The sequence below is a fragment of the Pelodiscus sinensis genome, chromosome 15 (assembly GCF_052426305.1).
Source record: "Pelodiscus sinensis isolate ZL-2025 chromosome 15, ASM5242630v1, whole genome shotgun sequence".
NCBI lineage: Eukaryota > Metazoa > Chordata > Testudines > Trionychidae > Pelodiscus > Pelodiscus sinensis.
Window position 1 is genome coordinate 25,102,872 of NC_143066.1, and position 16,658 is coordinate 25,119,529.

The 16,658-nt window shown below is 39.1% G+C and overlaps 1 protein-coding gene across 1 annotated transcript in view; it reads left to right on the plus strand.

The window, feature by feature from the left end:
* Positions 1-16,658, plus strand: part of CYTH3 (cytohesin 3) — a 100,143-nt gene that overhangs the window by 72,312 nt on the left and 11,173 nt on the right. Inside the window, exons 5-9 of the mRNA XM_075899501.2 lie at positions 1,634-1,752; positions 4,772-4,852; positions 8,627-8,739; positions 10,750-10,898; positions 11,664-11,775. Coding sequence (XP_075755616.1) covers positions 1,634-1,752; positions 4,772-4,852; positions 8,627-8,739; positions 10,750-10,898; positions 11,664-11,775 — 574 coding nt within the window. The remainder of the gene's footprint in view (positions 1-1,633; positions 1,753-4,771; positions 4,853-8,626; positions 8,740-10,749; positions 10,899-11,663; positions 11,776-16,658) is intronic.

A 16,658-nucleotide genomic window follows, 5' to 3' on the forward strand; every position in this document is an offset into this window, starting at 1 on the left:
ATTGCTACTTTCTCCCAAAATTTTATTATCAATTTTGTGAAAGTAATAGAAAAATTAAGATATTTTCTAGGGCTGTCAAGCGATTTAAAAAATTAATCGTGATTAATTGTGCGATTAAAAAAATCACAATTAATTGCACTGTTAAACAATAAGAATACTATATATTTAAATATTTGTGGATGTTTTCTACATCTTCAAATATACTGATTTCAATTTCAACACAGAATACAAAGTGTGTAGTACTGATCCCAGGGTCTGTGCGGCACTGCCCCTTTGAAATGCTGCCCTTTTGAAATGCTGCACGCTGTTTCACGTGCAGCCCAGGATCAGCTGTGCGACGCTGCCCCTTTGAAATGCCGTCATGGCATTTCAAAGGGACAGTGCTGCATGGAGCCCAGCACCAGCTGGGGACTCCAGCTGACCCTGGGCTCCGCAAGGCATTGCCCCTTTGAAATGCCATGATGGCATTTCAAAAGGGCAGCGTCGCACAGCTGATACTGGGCTGCACGCGAAACACCTGCAATTAATGTGTATGAATTTTTTTATTGCGTTAATTCTGCCCTGCATTAATCACAGGCGTGAACACACATTAATAGGCAGCCCCCTAATATTTTGTTAGAGAAATATTGTCTTGGAGAAATATCTGTGGGACTTGAGTATCCTTTTAAAAATTAGCATTGTACCTCTTTTATTCCATAAGACTTCTGTAATGTTAATACAGTTTTTGAAAATGTCCTTTCCTCATCTATTTGCAGAAAGTCTTCTGGATTTCCCTAGAAATTGTATATTAAGGAGTCTGTATCTCATGAGAATATATAGGAAATACAAAGGCTAAAAAGGCCTCAGAGGACAAAAAAGCCAAAACCTTACTGTCTCATTTCCTTGTCCCATCTCCAAATGAGCTTGATTGAATGCTCATTTAATTAAATAGAAAGATTGTCATTGACTTCATTGGGCTTTGGATCAAGTACCATGATGGGATTCTCTTTGAATAGTTTAGTTCAAGCAGTGACAAATTAATTGCTGTCCCAATGTGAAGATTTCTCATGCATTCTCAAAATGGGAAATCATAACTTCTACTGCAGTAATGACTTAATGCATTCAGTCACGGTATTTCAATTTATAACAGATGCTTTATTTTGTAGCATGATGGTAACTAAATTCTGTTGTTGTATCTCTCCTGGTTATGTCATCTCATGGATTATGCCCTCCTTCTGACATGTTCATGCAGTAACATGGACTGACATGAATGCCGTAACGTGGACTGACATGAATTTTATGAAATGCTATAACTCCCCTTATAGTTTGCTTTGTAAGGATAATATGAAATAGTCACTCAATTCAATATCTTTCTATATTTGAAGAATTTACATTTCCACCTGTTGTTTCCAACCATAGGATTTCCTTTTTCTTATCAGTAACTTCAGTCAAGTAGACAATTTCTTGGATGAAGAGATGTCTAGTTTAATTACCTAAAAGATAAATTATTTCTATAATTTAGTGTACATGTTTTTTAATGTGGAAAATGGTCTGGATATTTATAGAGTTGTGTACTCATCCCAAAATGTTCTGGGCAGTATTCAAATATTTGTGAAAGGAAACAATATTTCTTCTTCTTAAATTTTTTTCTTAGGGAATCCAGTTTCTTATAGAAAATGACCTGCTGCAGAACACTCCAGAAGACATTGCTCAGTTCCTCTACAAAGGGGAGGGACTAAATAAAACTGTAATTGGAGATTACCTTGGTGAAAGGTAAACTGCATTTTTTCTTGTTTTGTTATTTAGGATGCTTAAATATGTAGAGTTGCACTTTTTACCCTCTTACTTTCACTGTCTGCATGAGCTACATCCAAACTTGAGGAATATAAAAGTTATACTGGGAAGTAAAACCACTGTGCTATAAGAACCCTTTTTAAAAATTGAGGAATTATGAAACTATCCCACATTGCTGAACTGATTGCAATTCATTACTCTGAAAAATAAAATACAGTTTGAGATTTGTTCATAGTGCAAGATTTAATGCCAACTTCTGGAAGGCTTCGGAATCTTTTTTCAACAATCTTGTAGTAGACTTAATGGTCTGCCCAGACAAAGAATGCTTCGTGATGTCAATAACTAGATAATGAGAAAATTACTCATCATTCAAAAAGCGTCACCTAATGATGGTCAGCTGTTTTTATTTAGTGTTTTCTTCTTCCCTGCACATATATATCCTATTAATGTTAATAACTCTTATATAGGCATCTATAGGGACAAATGCATCTTAGCTATTATTGTGAACAGCACAATAAATATGCAGATTATGACAGTTGTAGTACAGTTAGGGTTGCCAGGTGTCCGGTATTGAACCAGACAGTCTGGTATTTTTTGCCTCCTGTCCGGTTAAAAAAAAAATTCAGAAAATACCAGACATCTAAAATGTCCGGTATTTTCTGATTTTTTTTCTCAGACAGGAGGCGAAAACCCCGGGTGCTTACCCGGTTCCGCAGGGGAGCTGACCAGCCTGGCACAGGGAGGCAAGATGGCGGGCGGCCGCTGGTAGCCCGTTAGGGCCAAAAAGCCTCAAAAGCATTTCTTAAAGGGGCCATGCTGTTTTTTTTATTCTTTTTGCTTCTTTTTGCTTAACAACTCTCAGGGTTTGTTCAACAACTTTGGTTTCCCTCTTTTTTTCCTCAACAGAATTTTTTCCCCAGTAATGTTTTGTTTTTGTTTTTTTTGTGGGGTGGGAGTGACGGGTTCAGTATTTTTGATTAAACCATCTGGCAACCCTAAGTGCAGTGCAGAAAGTATTTATTTAAAAAAAATCAGCTACAAGATTATATTGCTGGTAAAACCTGTAAACTAATCTTTCTGATTGAAAAGACATAACTGTATTTTTTAAAATCAAAATCAGATGCCAGTTAAAGATTTATAGCCTAGTCAATTGGGCCCTACTTTTGTAAACTGATCTGCTCTGCCATATCCCCTTTAAGCACACATTCAATATGTGTACAGAATTGGGGTCTTAGTTTGCAGTTAGTGATAGCTCCCTAGGATTAAGTAAGTATAATGAAGTCTATACTGCAACAAAGTGCACAATATGGAGGAATTTCAGCTGTTTGTATAAATGTGAGAACTTGACTTCCAAGGCACATTTCAAACATCTTTTTGAATATTTCAACTACAAGTAATGGAAAATGTAGATTTTTATAGATAGCTCTATAGATTCACTATGCATTATTAACTTAATCTTCATATTACAATGGAGTTTGTATAATGTCCTCGATGTGTCTTCTCTTTTAAGAAAAATGCATCACACATTGGCATCTGATCTTGAAATAATCTTTGTTGCCCTTTTCAGGGCCAGATTCTCAAATCTTTGGTTATACCACTAGTCCTTGTTTAAAGAGTCAGTATTACCACTGAAGTCAGTATGATTATTTGCATGAGTTTGCTGTTTGCAGGATCATAGCAAACTAGTTCAATTTACAGTTTAAAAGATTATTTCCTAGCTCTTCCCGTCCCAGGCCTGCTAAAGCTACAGTCTTCATCCAGGATCTGAAAAAAAATCAAGCTGTTGTTGTGTTTGTTTCTTAGCTAATTAATCACTAAAATTTCATTGGTTTCAGTTATGGAAATCTACTGTGTCTACATAACTCAGTTTCTATCTGACTGAATTCTGAACAGTTAACTGCAGACTAATATAGTAACCAGCATTATAGATTTGACACTAATTTCTGAGTCGTAATTTGACATTTAGAGTGGCTCTTGTGGGCAGACGACCTACTGTATGCCTTTCTCCAGACTTTCTTGGTTCACAAGGTTTTTTTGAAAACTAAATTGGACAAAGCAAGAGTTATCCTGATAGCACTGGCGTGACCACACAAGCATTGGTTCGGCAGGCTCCTAAACCTCTCAGTGGCAGCTCCACTCTCTCTCCCACTCTGTCTGGATTTAATTTCATAAGACCATTGTTGGTTACTTCACCTGAACCTTGCCTCCCTGCACTTAACTGCATGAATGTTGCATGGCTGAACTCTGAAGAACAGCCCTGTTTGAAACAGGTTTGGCAGGTCTTGCTAGGTTGTAGAATGTCTTCCACCAGGACTATCTACTAGGCCAAATGGAAATGTTTCACTTGTTGGATGTCCAAATGGATTGGAAAGATTGTATCCTCAGGTTTGCAAATTGACTGTCTCCCATGGCACTTAAATCTGGTCCTGTCAAAGCTCACAAGCCTTCCCTTTCAAGCACAATTCTCCTTGCTACTTTTCTCCTGAAAGATTGTCTTCCTGGTGGTGATTATCTCAGCCAGAAAGGTCTCTGAGATCAAGGGGTTGATTTTGAACCACCTTACCCGGTGTTCTTAAGGATAACGTCCAACCGCGCCCCTATCTGGCCTTTCTGCTAAAAGTGGCCTCAGAATTCCATAAGAAGCAGGTCATAGTCCTATCTTCTCAAAACCTCACAAGAACTTGAGGAATTATGGCTGGTTACTTTCTTTCTTCCTTTTTATCTTTTGCATTAATAGGTAGCTCATTAACAATGCCATTCTTTAAGTTTACGGTTTGGCATATATATTATATCTCTGCCAAACTGAAGTTTCTATTTCATGCATCTGATGAAGTGAGCTCCTGTCTGCAAAAATTTATACAAAAAATTAATGTGTTAGTTTTAAAGATGCCACAGGACTCCTCACTGATTTATTCTGAAACAGAGTAACACTGATGCCCCTCTGATACTGGTGCAGTATAGTAAGTCTCTATTGTCATTTTGTTTTTTTCACCCTCAGAGATGAATTTAATATTAAAGTTCTTCAGGCTTTTGTTGAACTCCATGAGTTTGCTGATCTCAATCTTGTACAAGCCTTAAGGTGAGTGCATTCTAATTGAATTTATCAAACTTCATATTTAACTGAATCTAAGTATAGAGGTGATGATGATTCACTCAAGCAGCCGATCTTTGATTTGAATATATGATTACTCTGTATCTTGTTAGTAAACAAATCTTAGTGTTTCACTCTTTTGCTTGTTTGCATATTCATTGCCTTTGAACTCTAACACACAAAACTAATGATTTCACACAAATGCAAAGGGAGACCGACTAGTGTCAGATGCTTGCTGTGCATGCCATATCACTCACATGTGTAAATTTTCTCAGATAAGCAAAAGAGTCCCTGACTGTGAATTGGAAGTTAGGCTGTGTTGGAAAAAAAATATCATTAAAGCAAAGTATTTTTTACTTTTCAGCATCACCTTCCCTCCACCTCAGAATTACATTCTTGCTATTTACTTAAGAAGAATAAATATGCTAACTTTTATTTTTTGTAAGATTGGCAGCAAGCAGATAGGTTAACATATGTATTGCTTGAATTCAGTTGTTAGTCTGGTGTAAATCCAGAATAAGCCCAATGATTTGTAGGGGTTTAGAGAGTGCTTTCAAATTTGCATCCAGAAGAGGCTCCTATCCCAAACCAAAGATATTAAAATGTAGGTATGGTCCTTCCTACACATGCTACATGGTCATGTGGTGAGTCAGAAGAACAACTTTATGCTGACTAAGGATTGAGGCAACTGCCTGAGGAATCAGGATGTCCTCTGACTCCATAGTTCTGTCTAGTATACACAATATTTCAATCTCCTCCTGCTCTTTATAGCAAACCTCAATCCACTCTTCCCCTGGCTGCTACTGTTGATAATGTTATTGTAGTAGCTCCCAAAAGCCCCAACCAAGACGAGCTCTCTTGTGTTGAGAGTTAAAAACAAAACCCTGCAGAATTTATAGACAATAGACTCTAAAGACAAGATACATCAGTTGGGTGTACCACACAGAATAAAAGGTGGCAAAGGCAAGGTACTGCAGACTGGAACACCTGGTTAATAAATGGCCTAGCAATATAGCTGTGGGCATGGCTTTTTTAAAAGATGCAGCTGTATGACAGATTTTAACTCTATCCAGAAATGCACACATTTGCAGTTATTTCCTATTGCTTTCCCCTACCATATCCAGTGGTTTGGGGCTAGTGGAAAGGAGACAAGCTTTGTACTTAGGAAAAGTCAAATAGTTTTTCAGGGGGCCTGCCTTCGCTTGATCTAATTGCCAATGGAAAGACTGCAATGTAAATCATGAGTAATTGAGAGCAGAAGTTGCCTAGAAAATGAAAATTCAATTTACATGCTTACCCACCACCCTTAGAGGCAGGGCTTCACCCTGTGTGCGTCTCAGTCCCTGTGCCTCAGGGCCAATAACTACACCCCGCCCCCATGAGGCAGTCCGGCTTAGTGGCCAGGATCAATAAAAACACCCACCTCTCAAAGGGTGGTGTGGCTCAGCAGTCAGCGTTGATATTCACTCCTTTCCTGGAGGGAAGTGAGGCCTACCGGCCAGAGTCAATAAAGCACTTCCTTCCTTCAGGGCACTGAGTCCTAGCAGCCGTAGTCAATAATAACACTACTCCCTTCCTGCAGGGCAGTGAGGCCTGGTGGTCAAAGTCAGTGACGGTAATCACTTCCTGCCTTCAGAGCAGTGAGGACTGGTGGCCAGAGTCCAAGAATAAATATCAATGCCCCTTCACACACGGCAGGGTGCAACACTGCAGTTATGTTGTACCAAATCCATAAAGTTATCAAACACAAACAAACCACCACCAACTTATTTTCAGGCCTCCTGTGCCTAAAATGTTTCCTCTTCTTTTATAGTGACTTGTCTGAGAAGCTTTTGCTTTCACATGGTTTCTGCACCTAAAATATGCCGTAAGTGAATTTAGTACCTCAACGGTATCAAGGATAGAACTTCTGTTCTAAGAAAGATGTAAAGATTTTGAAATTTAGTCTCATTCCAAATTTCAGTGAAAACCAAAAAATTCAAAATTCTCCAAAGGAAAATTGCTTGTATAGAATTGTTTCAGGTTGTTCAGAATGCTTCATTTAGACAAACTGAAATATTTATTTCTATTCTGACTCTTTGACAGTATCAGAACTTCTTCCTGTTTTTTATTTGTTTTTGTAAACAAAATTTGGGCAAAATTGATTTGATTTTGTGTAGCATTTTGACAAAACTGCCCTACTTCAACAGAATATGGCTCCATCCAAGTTTCTCAGCCCATCTCTATGTAGAACATGTAGCAAGTGTTTGCTGGTTCTGAAGTGAAATTCTTCTTTTCATGCATTGAATAGTGCAGCATAGGTAGTACCAATCCTTCCTTTGGAAATAGTTCACTCTCTATGCCCACTCAACTCTGCATTCTCTTTGAGACTGCCAACAGGGGGCACATTTGTGCTGGGATATCTGTCCACCAAGAACAAGCTTTAGACCATTAAAATTAACTTAATTTATGCCATCAAATAATAATCTGAGGCAACTGCTGTCAGTCACTGCTTATCAGGAATAGTTTAGAACTGGTATCTTAAATATGAAAGGTTCTGTGACCCATTATAAATGTCCTAAGACACTCTGTTTTGCTTGAAAATACTCTTGGTCATCACTTTCATGAATTGGGAGATTAATGTTTAAAATGTCAACAGGGCATCCCTCCTGAAAGCAGATTCAGTTTCTCTCTGGAAGTGTTTTTAGACTGGCACCACTTTGTACCTAAACCTTGCTTTCTTTTTTTTTATTTCATTATTTTATGGATATTGATTTTAACTTGTCTCATATTGACTTCCTGTTTTATGAACATCAATTCGTTTCAATTGGCCAGCTTTGAAGAAGCAGAGCCACAAACAAGAGACTGTGCTAGCTGCCCTAACTTTGCCTGAGAGTTGTAGCTTTGATGATTGGACTTAAGAACACGAATAACAATTCCTAAATGGATATGCCAACAGGCAGTGTGAAAAACATTTTGTGGTACAGCACTTGCTAACGTAATTTTCCTATAAACTCTGCTAATGACAATATTGTTGTTCTGTTCATATACTTTATTAGTTTATCTTATTTTAATCACCATTTGTAATCTACAGTCTTTTAAATTTTATATCGGTTCTTGCAATAATTTTGCTTAATATTTTATTGCAGCTTTTTATCCCTGTCATTTCCATAAAGGGCAAGCCAAGAAGAAACAAAACCTACTCTTTTGTTTCATACTTATAATAGGAGCACTTATTTCCTGTATGTGAATTGCAGTGGTATTGAGAAGTCACATTTCCTTTTTCCAGTCAAGTATTCTCTCGCTATCCCAAAGCATTGACTCATTATGTCCTGTTCAAATGAATATACTGTACTGGGTTTTAGTCTGCTTTTTTGATTCTGGGTTATTGCATATAATACAGCTCTTTTTTCCCTTTCAACAAAATTCTGAGAAGAATATGTTCCTTTTAGCAGTGAAGATGGTCTCTGGTACAGCTAGTTAGAGAGCATGGCCTCCTACATACTTCCTGCTTTTGTCAATGTGGAAGAGGAGAGAATTGCAAAATTTGTACCAGAATACATGGTCTTACCAGACTACGTTATTTTGCCTGTGAGAATGCAGTTCTATTGGCTAAATGCGGAGTTAAATATTTTTTGAGATTTGTTTTAAAACAAACTTCTCATTTTATTTACAAATTTATTAATTTCTGCTTAGAAGCTGATTGTTGACAATATATGTCTAATGTGTAAATATTGGAATGGGTCTAATTTTACTGAAGTGTTTTACACTTCCCTTTTGTAGGCAATTCCTGTGGAGTTTCAGACTTCCAGGAGAAGCTCAGAAAATTGATCGTATGATGGAAGCTTTTGCTTCACGCTATTGCCTTTGTAACCCTGGAGTCTTTCAGTCTACAGGTTAGTCATGATACATTTTCTATCACGCTATGTCTAGACTGCAAGCCTCTTTCGAAAGAGGCTCTTTCGAAAGCATCTTTCGAAAGAGTCTCTTTCGAAAGAGAGCGTCTAGACTGCACGGAGAAATTTCGAAAAAGCGGCTTGCTTTTTCGAAAGAAAGCATCCAGTGAGTCTGGATGCTCTCTTTCGAAGAAGCCCTATTTACATTGAAGAACGCCTTCTTTCGAAAGAGGAACTTTCGAAAGAAGGCGTTCTTCCTCGTAAATTGAGGTTTACCGCCATCGAAAGAAAAGCCGCGTTCTTTCGAATTAATTTCGAAAGAACGCGGCTTGAGTCTGGACGCAGGGGAAGTTTTTTTGAAAAAAGGCTACTTTTTTCGAAAAACCCCTGAGTCTGGACACAGCCTCAGAATCACCTTTATTATATAATTTGTCAGATCGTGTGTTAAACTGCCTTAAATTCAAAGAGAAAGTGGCAAACTTGAAAGTCCAGATTAAGACAATAATGTGAAATGAAAAACCAGAGTGTTCTGTGGTGTGGAAAAAAAATAGGGTCTAATCCGGCACTCCTTATTTGTAAGTATGGAGGGATGCAAAATTGGATCAAAACCATCTTTCTTCCTAGTAGTGTTAAAAAAGTCATTTATATAAGCTGTTAATATAGTGCAATGGATCATACAAATGCTACCAAAGATCTGTAGTGAGTTGGGACAAACTGGACAGTAAATGTTATAGCAAAATGCTGCTGCATTAAAATAAGCAATATTTCTGAGATTCCCTGATTTTTTTGAGAAGGGGGGGACAGCAATTTCTGCCAGTGCCGAATGTTATGCCACATTACCTATGTCTGAAGTATTAATGCAAAAGCAAAACATGTTTCAAAATAAAATTTGAGGGACTAATGTTAGGAGAATCACTTGGCAAAAAAGAGGAAAAAATAACTTAACATTTATACCTGGGCCTCTTGAAACAGATTTGCAAACCCAGCACTATGTCAGAGGAGCAGTGGGGGGGGGTGACTTACAACAAACTGTTTGAAGATAAAATGTGTGTCAATAAGCTTCGTGGTTTGTGCCACGAAAAAGTAAATACAAATTCTCACCTAATGGCATGTTTGAATGTTAACAGGTTAACTTGTGTTCTGAAGGAGCATTCAAAAGTTTTTTTTCCTTCCCCTAATCTGGATCCTTAGGACATTTTCTCTTTGTATACCTCCATTATATGTCTGTGGTCAGGGGAACCAGCAGACTTGGCAGACCCCTGGGGCTACATTTAGGCGTGAATTTGCATATCTTCTGATCGCTTTTTTGGAAGAGGTTTAAAAAAAAAGCAGTCTAGATGGGGTTTTTCATGCAAAACCACCTTTTTTCGAAAGAACCTTGGAAACCTCAATTTTTGAGGAATAAGGGTTCTTTGGAAAAATCTAGACTGCTTTTTTTTTTTTTTTTTTTTAAAAACCTCTTTTGAAAAAGGGTTCGGAAAAAGATATGCAGATTCACACCTAATTTGCATATCTTCTTTCGGAAGCTGAGGGTAGTCTAGACGTAGTCTGGGTAAGGTGGGTGGATGGCTTCACTCCTCTAGGAAGAGAGGGACCTTGGCTGGAAGGGGTGGGTCTGGGGCAGCCAGCCCTCAGCATCACCCAGAGTGCATTGCGCTGTCCCCGCCAGCCAGCCCTCAGAGCCATTTGGCGCTCTGGTGGTGATTTCAAGGTCCCACGGCTTTAGCTGCTGCTCCTGCAGAAGCAGCAGCTGGGAGCTCCAGGCCCTTTTGAATCACTGGACCCTTAGGCAACTGCCCTCTTTGCTCCCCCTCCCCCAGTGGCCCTGTCCATGGTTCACACCAAAGAACTCAAGACTTACTCTTGTATGTAGCATTTTGTTGTTTGTCACACCCCCAAACCCAACATAATTCCCTTTCTTTGCTATTCAGAACTTGCTGGGGTATCTTTAAAAGGCAACTGATACATTATAGTACACAGAGCAATGATTCCTTTTCAATGTTGTTTCAGATACATGCTATGTGTTATCATTTGCGATCATTATGTTAAATACTAGTCTACACAACCATAATGTAAGAGATAAACCAACAGTGGAAAGATTTGTATCAATGAACCGTGGCATTAATGAAGGCGGGGACCTTCCAGAAGAACTGTTACAGGTACGTTGCATTAAAATGACCAAGTGGCACCTTATGTTTTTTGAAGTGGGGCAACAAGAAGCAAGTGCAACAGTTCTAAGACTGATTTGTCAAATAGTGTGCGAATCATTTTCTCTGATGCAGTTTTGCCGTGGGCTTGCAATGTACAATCCTTGAGAGACTGAGAGGATGAAACAACTTGCTCCACTTAAGAAGCATCTTTTTGTACTTTTTGAGGAATGTTGATTGGATATATATCTCTACAGCCAGTCTCTCTTGACTGGAATCTGCTCCATCCTGCACAAGGTTGAATGTGGGGAGAATAAAGGGGAAAAATAGCAGGGATCACTGAGGAGCCAAAGGTGGCTGTCATGACATGCTGTGGAAGAAAAATTACAATGCAAAGATGTCAGACATTTGATTGAGATTTTTAAGTTAGTGATGTCTAATACTTTTTAAAAACAAATGTATTTAGTGAAGCTTGTATTGAACAAAACTGTTGAAAATCTGAAAGCTCTGGAAAAAATAAGAGCCAAACTTCTTAAGAAAAGCTTTTTATTGAGAAGTACCCAGGAAATCTTCAAAAGATGATATTTATTTGCAAGCAATGATATCTGCTTTTAACTTATTTGTAGACTATGGTGAAATGCTGCTTAGAGGAGGTTTGGTTCCAGTTCCTGTGGGAGATGTTCTTCATTTTTTTATGTACATAGTCTGGAAAGAGAGAACAAAATCTCTTGGATAGCTGTAATGTACATATTGCTGAATGTTTTTGTTTTCTTCCAGAATTTGTATGAAAGTATTAAAAATGAGCCATTTAAAATTCCAGAAGATGATGGGAATGATCTAACGCATACATTTTTTAATCCAGATAGAGAAGGTTGGCTACTGAAATTAGGTTAGTAGAAGAGTAATTTCAATGATACTTTGCTTTGTGTGTTGGTGATGTGTGTGCCACTTCCCTTGCTACCTGCTTTATTGCAAATCTAATAGGATTAAATTAGTAAAATAATTCCTGCTTAAAAACATAAGATTTGAAAACCAGTTACTCCTTTATACCGGTTTGTGTAATTGCTAATTCTGTGAAGTCTAAAAAGAAGTAATCTTGTCACTTGAATTTTGAAGTGGACTTTTATTTCTGATACTTGAGAACTGAAACTTCAGCAGCAGGAAGGAAGCTCTGCTTACAGTTACAAATGCCAGTGACTGAAAAATAACAAATTTATGTGAAACTTTCCCAGAAAACTGTACAGCAGCTTCAGCTCAGTTTTCTGCATAAAAAGCAATGCTTTTATTTTCAAATAGTTGTTTTTGTGTCTCTTTATTTTTCCATATTATTTGTGAGTTTCTGTTGGTTTGGTTTTGGCTATGATTTTAATGAGTGGTTTAAATGTGCCTTCTTGTTTTCCTTATGGCCTATGACCTATCACCTTTCTGTTCTGTGACTGGCTGTCTCTGCTTATTCTGCATTAGGAGGTACGTACCTGATGGCTTTCCAACACCTCCCCCCACTTGTTCAGTTGCTCATTCTTTTTTTATTTTTCTTCTTCTTTGTTTCTTAAATCAAATTTATTGTAGCTCTACACTTCTCACATAATGACACTAACTTTATCCCCAATAGGACTCTACTCATACATAATTTCTGCTTATACATTTTGGTGTTTGTAATTTATTCTCTTCCCACCATGAGTTTCTTCTACAAAAGAATATATACTTTGTCAAGCAACGCAGTTATAGTTATTGTTTTAGATTGCTCTGTAGCATCCTTCAGGCTCACTGAGATACAAATGTGAGGAGTACTTTACACAGCACAGAAGTGCAGTTGTCTTATCTTGTAATATATGGTCTTGAACAGGAGTGGGCAATAATTTTTGATGGGGGGGCACTCCAAGATTTTGGAAATTGGTCAAAGGCCGCACTTTTCTGTGAGGGGGTGCAGGGTCTAGGATGGAGGCTGGGTTCAGAAGGGCACACAGGGTAAGGGATTGGGGTGCAGGAGACGGTGTGAGGTCTGAGAGGGAGTTTGGGTGAAGGAGGGGGTTATGACCTGGGTCAGTTGATTGGGGCGCAGGAGAGGATTCTGGACTGGGGGAAAGGTGTAGGAGGAGGTACGGGGTCTGGGAGGGAATTGTGACTGGGGGCAGGGAGGTGCAGAGGGTTTGGAAGATGACCTGGGGAAGGGTGCGGGAGGGGCAGGGGTGCAGGAGAGGCAGGGGTGCCAGAGTCAGGTTCTGGCTGGGAGGCGCTTACCTGAGCGTCTACTGGACAGCATCCCCAAGGCAAACTGGGCTCCCTGACGGCTGCAGCCCCAGATCACTTAGAGCTGCGGACTATTCCCTCCATGTGGCTCTCAGCTCAAAGAGGGGAAAAGGCTTGTGCTTCCCTCATATTCCAGGCCAATCTCTCAGCTCATATTGGCTGGTTCTTTCCGGCCAATAGGAGCTGAGGATTGGGCTGGGGGCAGGGAGATCACACACAGGCTCCCCCTCCATCCAGAGCAGAGAGCTGCCAGAATGTGCTTGAAATCCACCGCAGCTGTGTGTCTACGGGTCTCGGCAGGGTGGTCTGTGGGCTGAATCCAATGGCTTTGTGGGCTGGATCTGGCCCCCAGGCTGTATTTTGCCCAGCTTTCATATGATGGTTTTATGTTACTGTTTTTAAGTCATAGGAACTGATGTGAAAATATCTGTGGATTGTAGGTAGATATATTAATATTGCTATCACTCTATTATATTGTCCTATCCATAGTCAGTAAATTCACTCCGTTGAATATACTTTGTTACTTATACAAAAAGTTTGTCAGAATGTTGAATGGCTTATTTTAATCAAAATAGAACATAGCTGAAGTTAGCATGTGCTAAACAGGCAAGTTATTCCATAATAACTTTCTTGTGTGGGTTTTTTAATATAGTTAGTTTATTTTAACTACATATAAAGGCACCTCAGAGTACATGCTTCTGAAGCTTCTAAGCTGCTCTGACTTTGTTTGTCAATGCTTTTGGAAGTGATGTGGCTTGCTTATCTGTTTGAGTTTAATGAGGCAGCCAGCCATACAGGGTAGCCACTTCTCTGATTAGAACAGACTCTAAAATTTGGTTCTCTTTTTTTTTAATTTGTGTGTTGTTTTAAAACACTGGCTTAAAGACCAAAAACGACACCATTTCAGAGCCAGCCTCTGGCTGCTCTTGTGCAAGAGGAACTTTGTGCCAGCTGAAGCAGCCAGGACCCTGATGATCCCTGAGTGCAAGGTCAGTAGGAATTAAAGAGCAGTCAGCAGCACTAGGCAGAGGGGAAGTACACTAAAGTCACAGAAGGGCCCATCTTCCATTCTCACTAGAAGTTGGGGGCTGAAGAAATACGAGGGTCAAGACACTTTTAGGGGCTGTTCAAGAGCACTGGACCTGTGAATCCATGAGAGCTGGTTGTGGCACCTGGAAAAAGTTGTAACAATGATAGCTACTGCATGTGCTTCCCCAGTCTCTGTCCTCTGTAGGCAGAATGGCTCCAGCCATGACAGCTGGTAGGTCTCATGTGCTGGTTTTATGTGACTGTTTTTAAGTCCTAGGAACTGATGTGAAAATATCTGTGGATTGTAGGTAGATATATTAATATTGCTATCACTCTATTATATTGTCCTATCCATAGTAAATTCACTCAGTTGTTCAACTCCCTACTTCTGCGCTAGTGACAACCAAATGAAGAGAAGAGTGCGTTGGCACAAGTGCTTTGGCAGTGTCTATTTATTAAGAATATATTCTAATAAGCGCAGCAGCAGGAGCCACCTTACGAAATACTGTAGCTTAGAGGGGACAGCTATTGGAGACATCACCAGTTAGCAAATTCAGGACCTCATAGCGTCAGGTGTTAAGCACCTTTAATTTCTGTTGACTTCCATGGGAGCTAGAGGTGCTTGGCCCCACTTGCAATGAGACCCTTAGAATACTGTCCTGGGAGCAAGGGCTGCAGAGGGCCATTTAAAGTGGGGGAGGGCATAAATTTGCCCTCCTCACCTGAGCCCTCTATTTTCCTCACAGGTGTCTCCTCCCTTCTGTATGAGTCCCGATACACACTCCGTGTAATTTGAGTAAGCAGCATTGCAAGCTGATGTGTGGAGTTATAGCACCTGTCAGGTTTGGCCTGGGCAAAAAGTGGTTGGACTTTAGTTTGTGTGGCTTCCCACAGCTATGTGGCCTATAGCCAGGAGTCTTGCTGTTTGCTTGTCTCCATTACTTCATCTGCAGATGTTGAGAAATTGCAAAATCCTTAAATACCCTCATTGTGTTCCTAAGTAAAAAAGCAGAGTTTCTTCCTGTTGATGTTTGAAGACATAAATGGCTTAACAGGCACAGTATTCATAGTTGAGACAGTTTAAAATATTACTTGAAGAGCTGATACATTATATGTTCCACAGTATGTGGCAGTGCTCACCTCAGCTGAAAAGATTTCTTAAGACAAGACTTCAAGAACTAGAAATATTTTAGCACAAAAAAATCCAGATAAGTCTGTTACCACTCAGAGCATTTTTAATATTCTCTACAGTTTTTAAAATCTAAAACTTTTGATGAAGTTTTTTAATATACAGAGTACAAATATCTACTTGCACATACTACGATGCAATAACATACGATGCAATAACTTTGCCCTGACTGGTTGTGACATTAATTTACAGTAACTTACCTATCATTTGTATGTGCTCACTAAACAAGCAGTCCTACCAGAATATCAGTGATGACAGCGTGCATTAATCAGTATCAGTAGTTTTCCTGTAAATCAGACTGTGTGTGTGTGTGTGTGTGTGTGTATAGATATATATAATATATATATATGGCTTACTGTTCTTTGAAAGACTGAGTTTCATCAATAGAGACAGACTGGTGTAGATAAATATTTTTACTAAGTTAAATGAGCTGTGGAGCCATGAATGCTGTGACCAGAAATAAACCTGGTGATTTTTTTTCTTTTATCCCTTCAGTTTTCTCATTGCCAGGAAGCTTGACCAATATATTAGTACGATGTATGGATATATTCTGACTCTGAGTATTAAAGTAGTGTTAAGTCATGTTCTCTCTTAGCACACTGTGTTATTCCTAAGTTAGGGATAGGGTTGCCAGAAGTCCGGTATTGACCCGGACAGTCCGGTATTTTTGCCTCCTGTCCAGTAAAAAAAATTCAGAAAATACTGGACACCTGGCAACCCTATGACACGCAGCAATTGGGCCCAGCCCTCGGTCCCCTCCCCCGCTTACCTGGTTCCACAGGGGCTTGTCTTGTGGTTAAAACAGAAAAACAAAATGGCCGCTGGCAAAAAAGCCTCTTCTTAAAGGGGCCATGCTGATTTTTTATTTTTTTATTTTTATTTTTTTGGCTTAACTGCGGTCAGGGTCCCTTTTCTTTCTCAGAAACTTTGGTCTCCCCCCTTTTTTTTTCTCAACAGGATTTTTTTCCCAGTAGTTTTTTTTGTTGTTGTTCAGCTTGTTCAGTATTTTTGCTTAAACCATTTGGCAATCCTAATTAGGGAGGCTCTGCTTAAAGATGGATTTGAATACTCAAATATTCATTATCAAAATACAAAGGAGTCTTGATTCATACGAGTAGGAAAAAATGAAGAAGATCAATAGTGCTGTTATTTGCTTTATACTTGAAGATAGAAAAGACATTTTTGTGAAAATAAGAACATGAAGAAGCCACAGGTATATCAAGCTAGTGCTTTCTGATTTGCCTTGTTATAGTGTCTGCTTTCTCATTTTCTTTCATTTAGAACTGCTCAGTTTGCTACTCTCT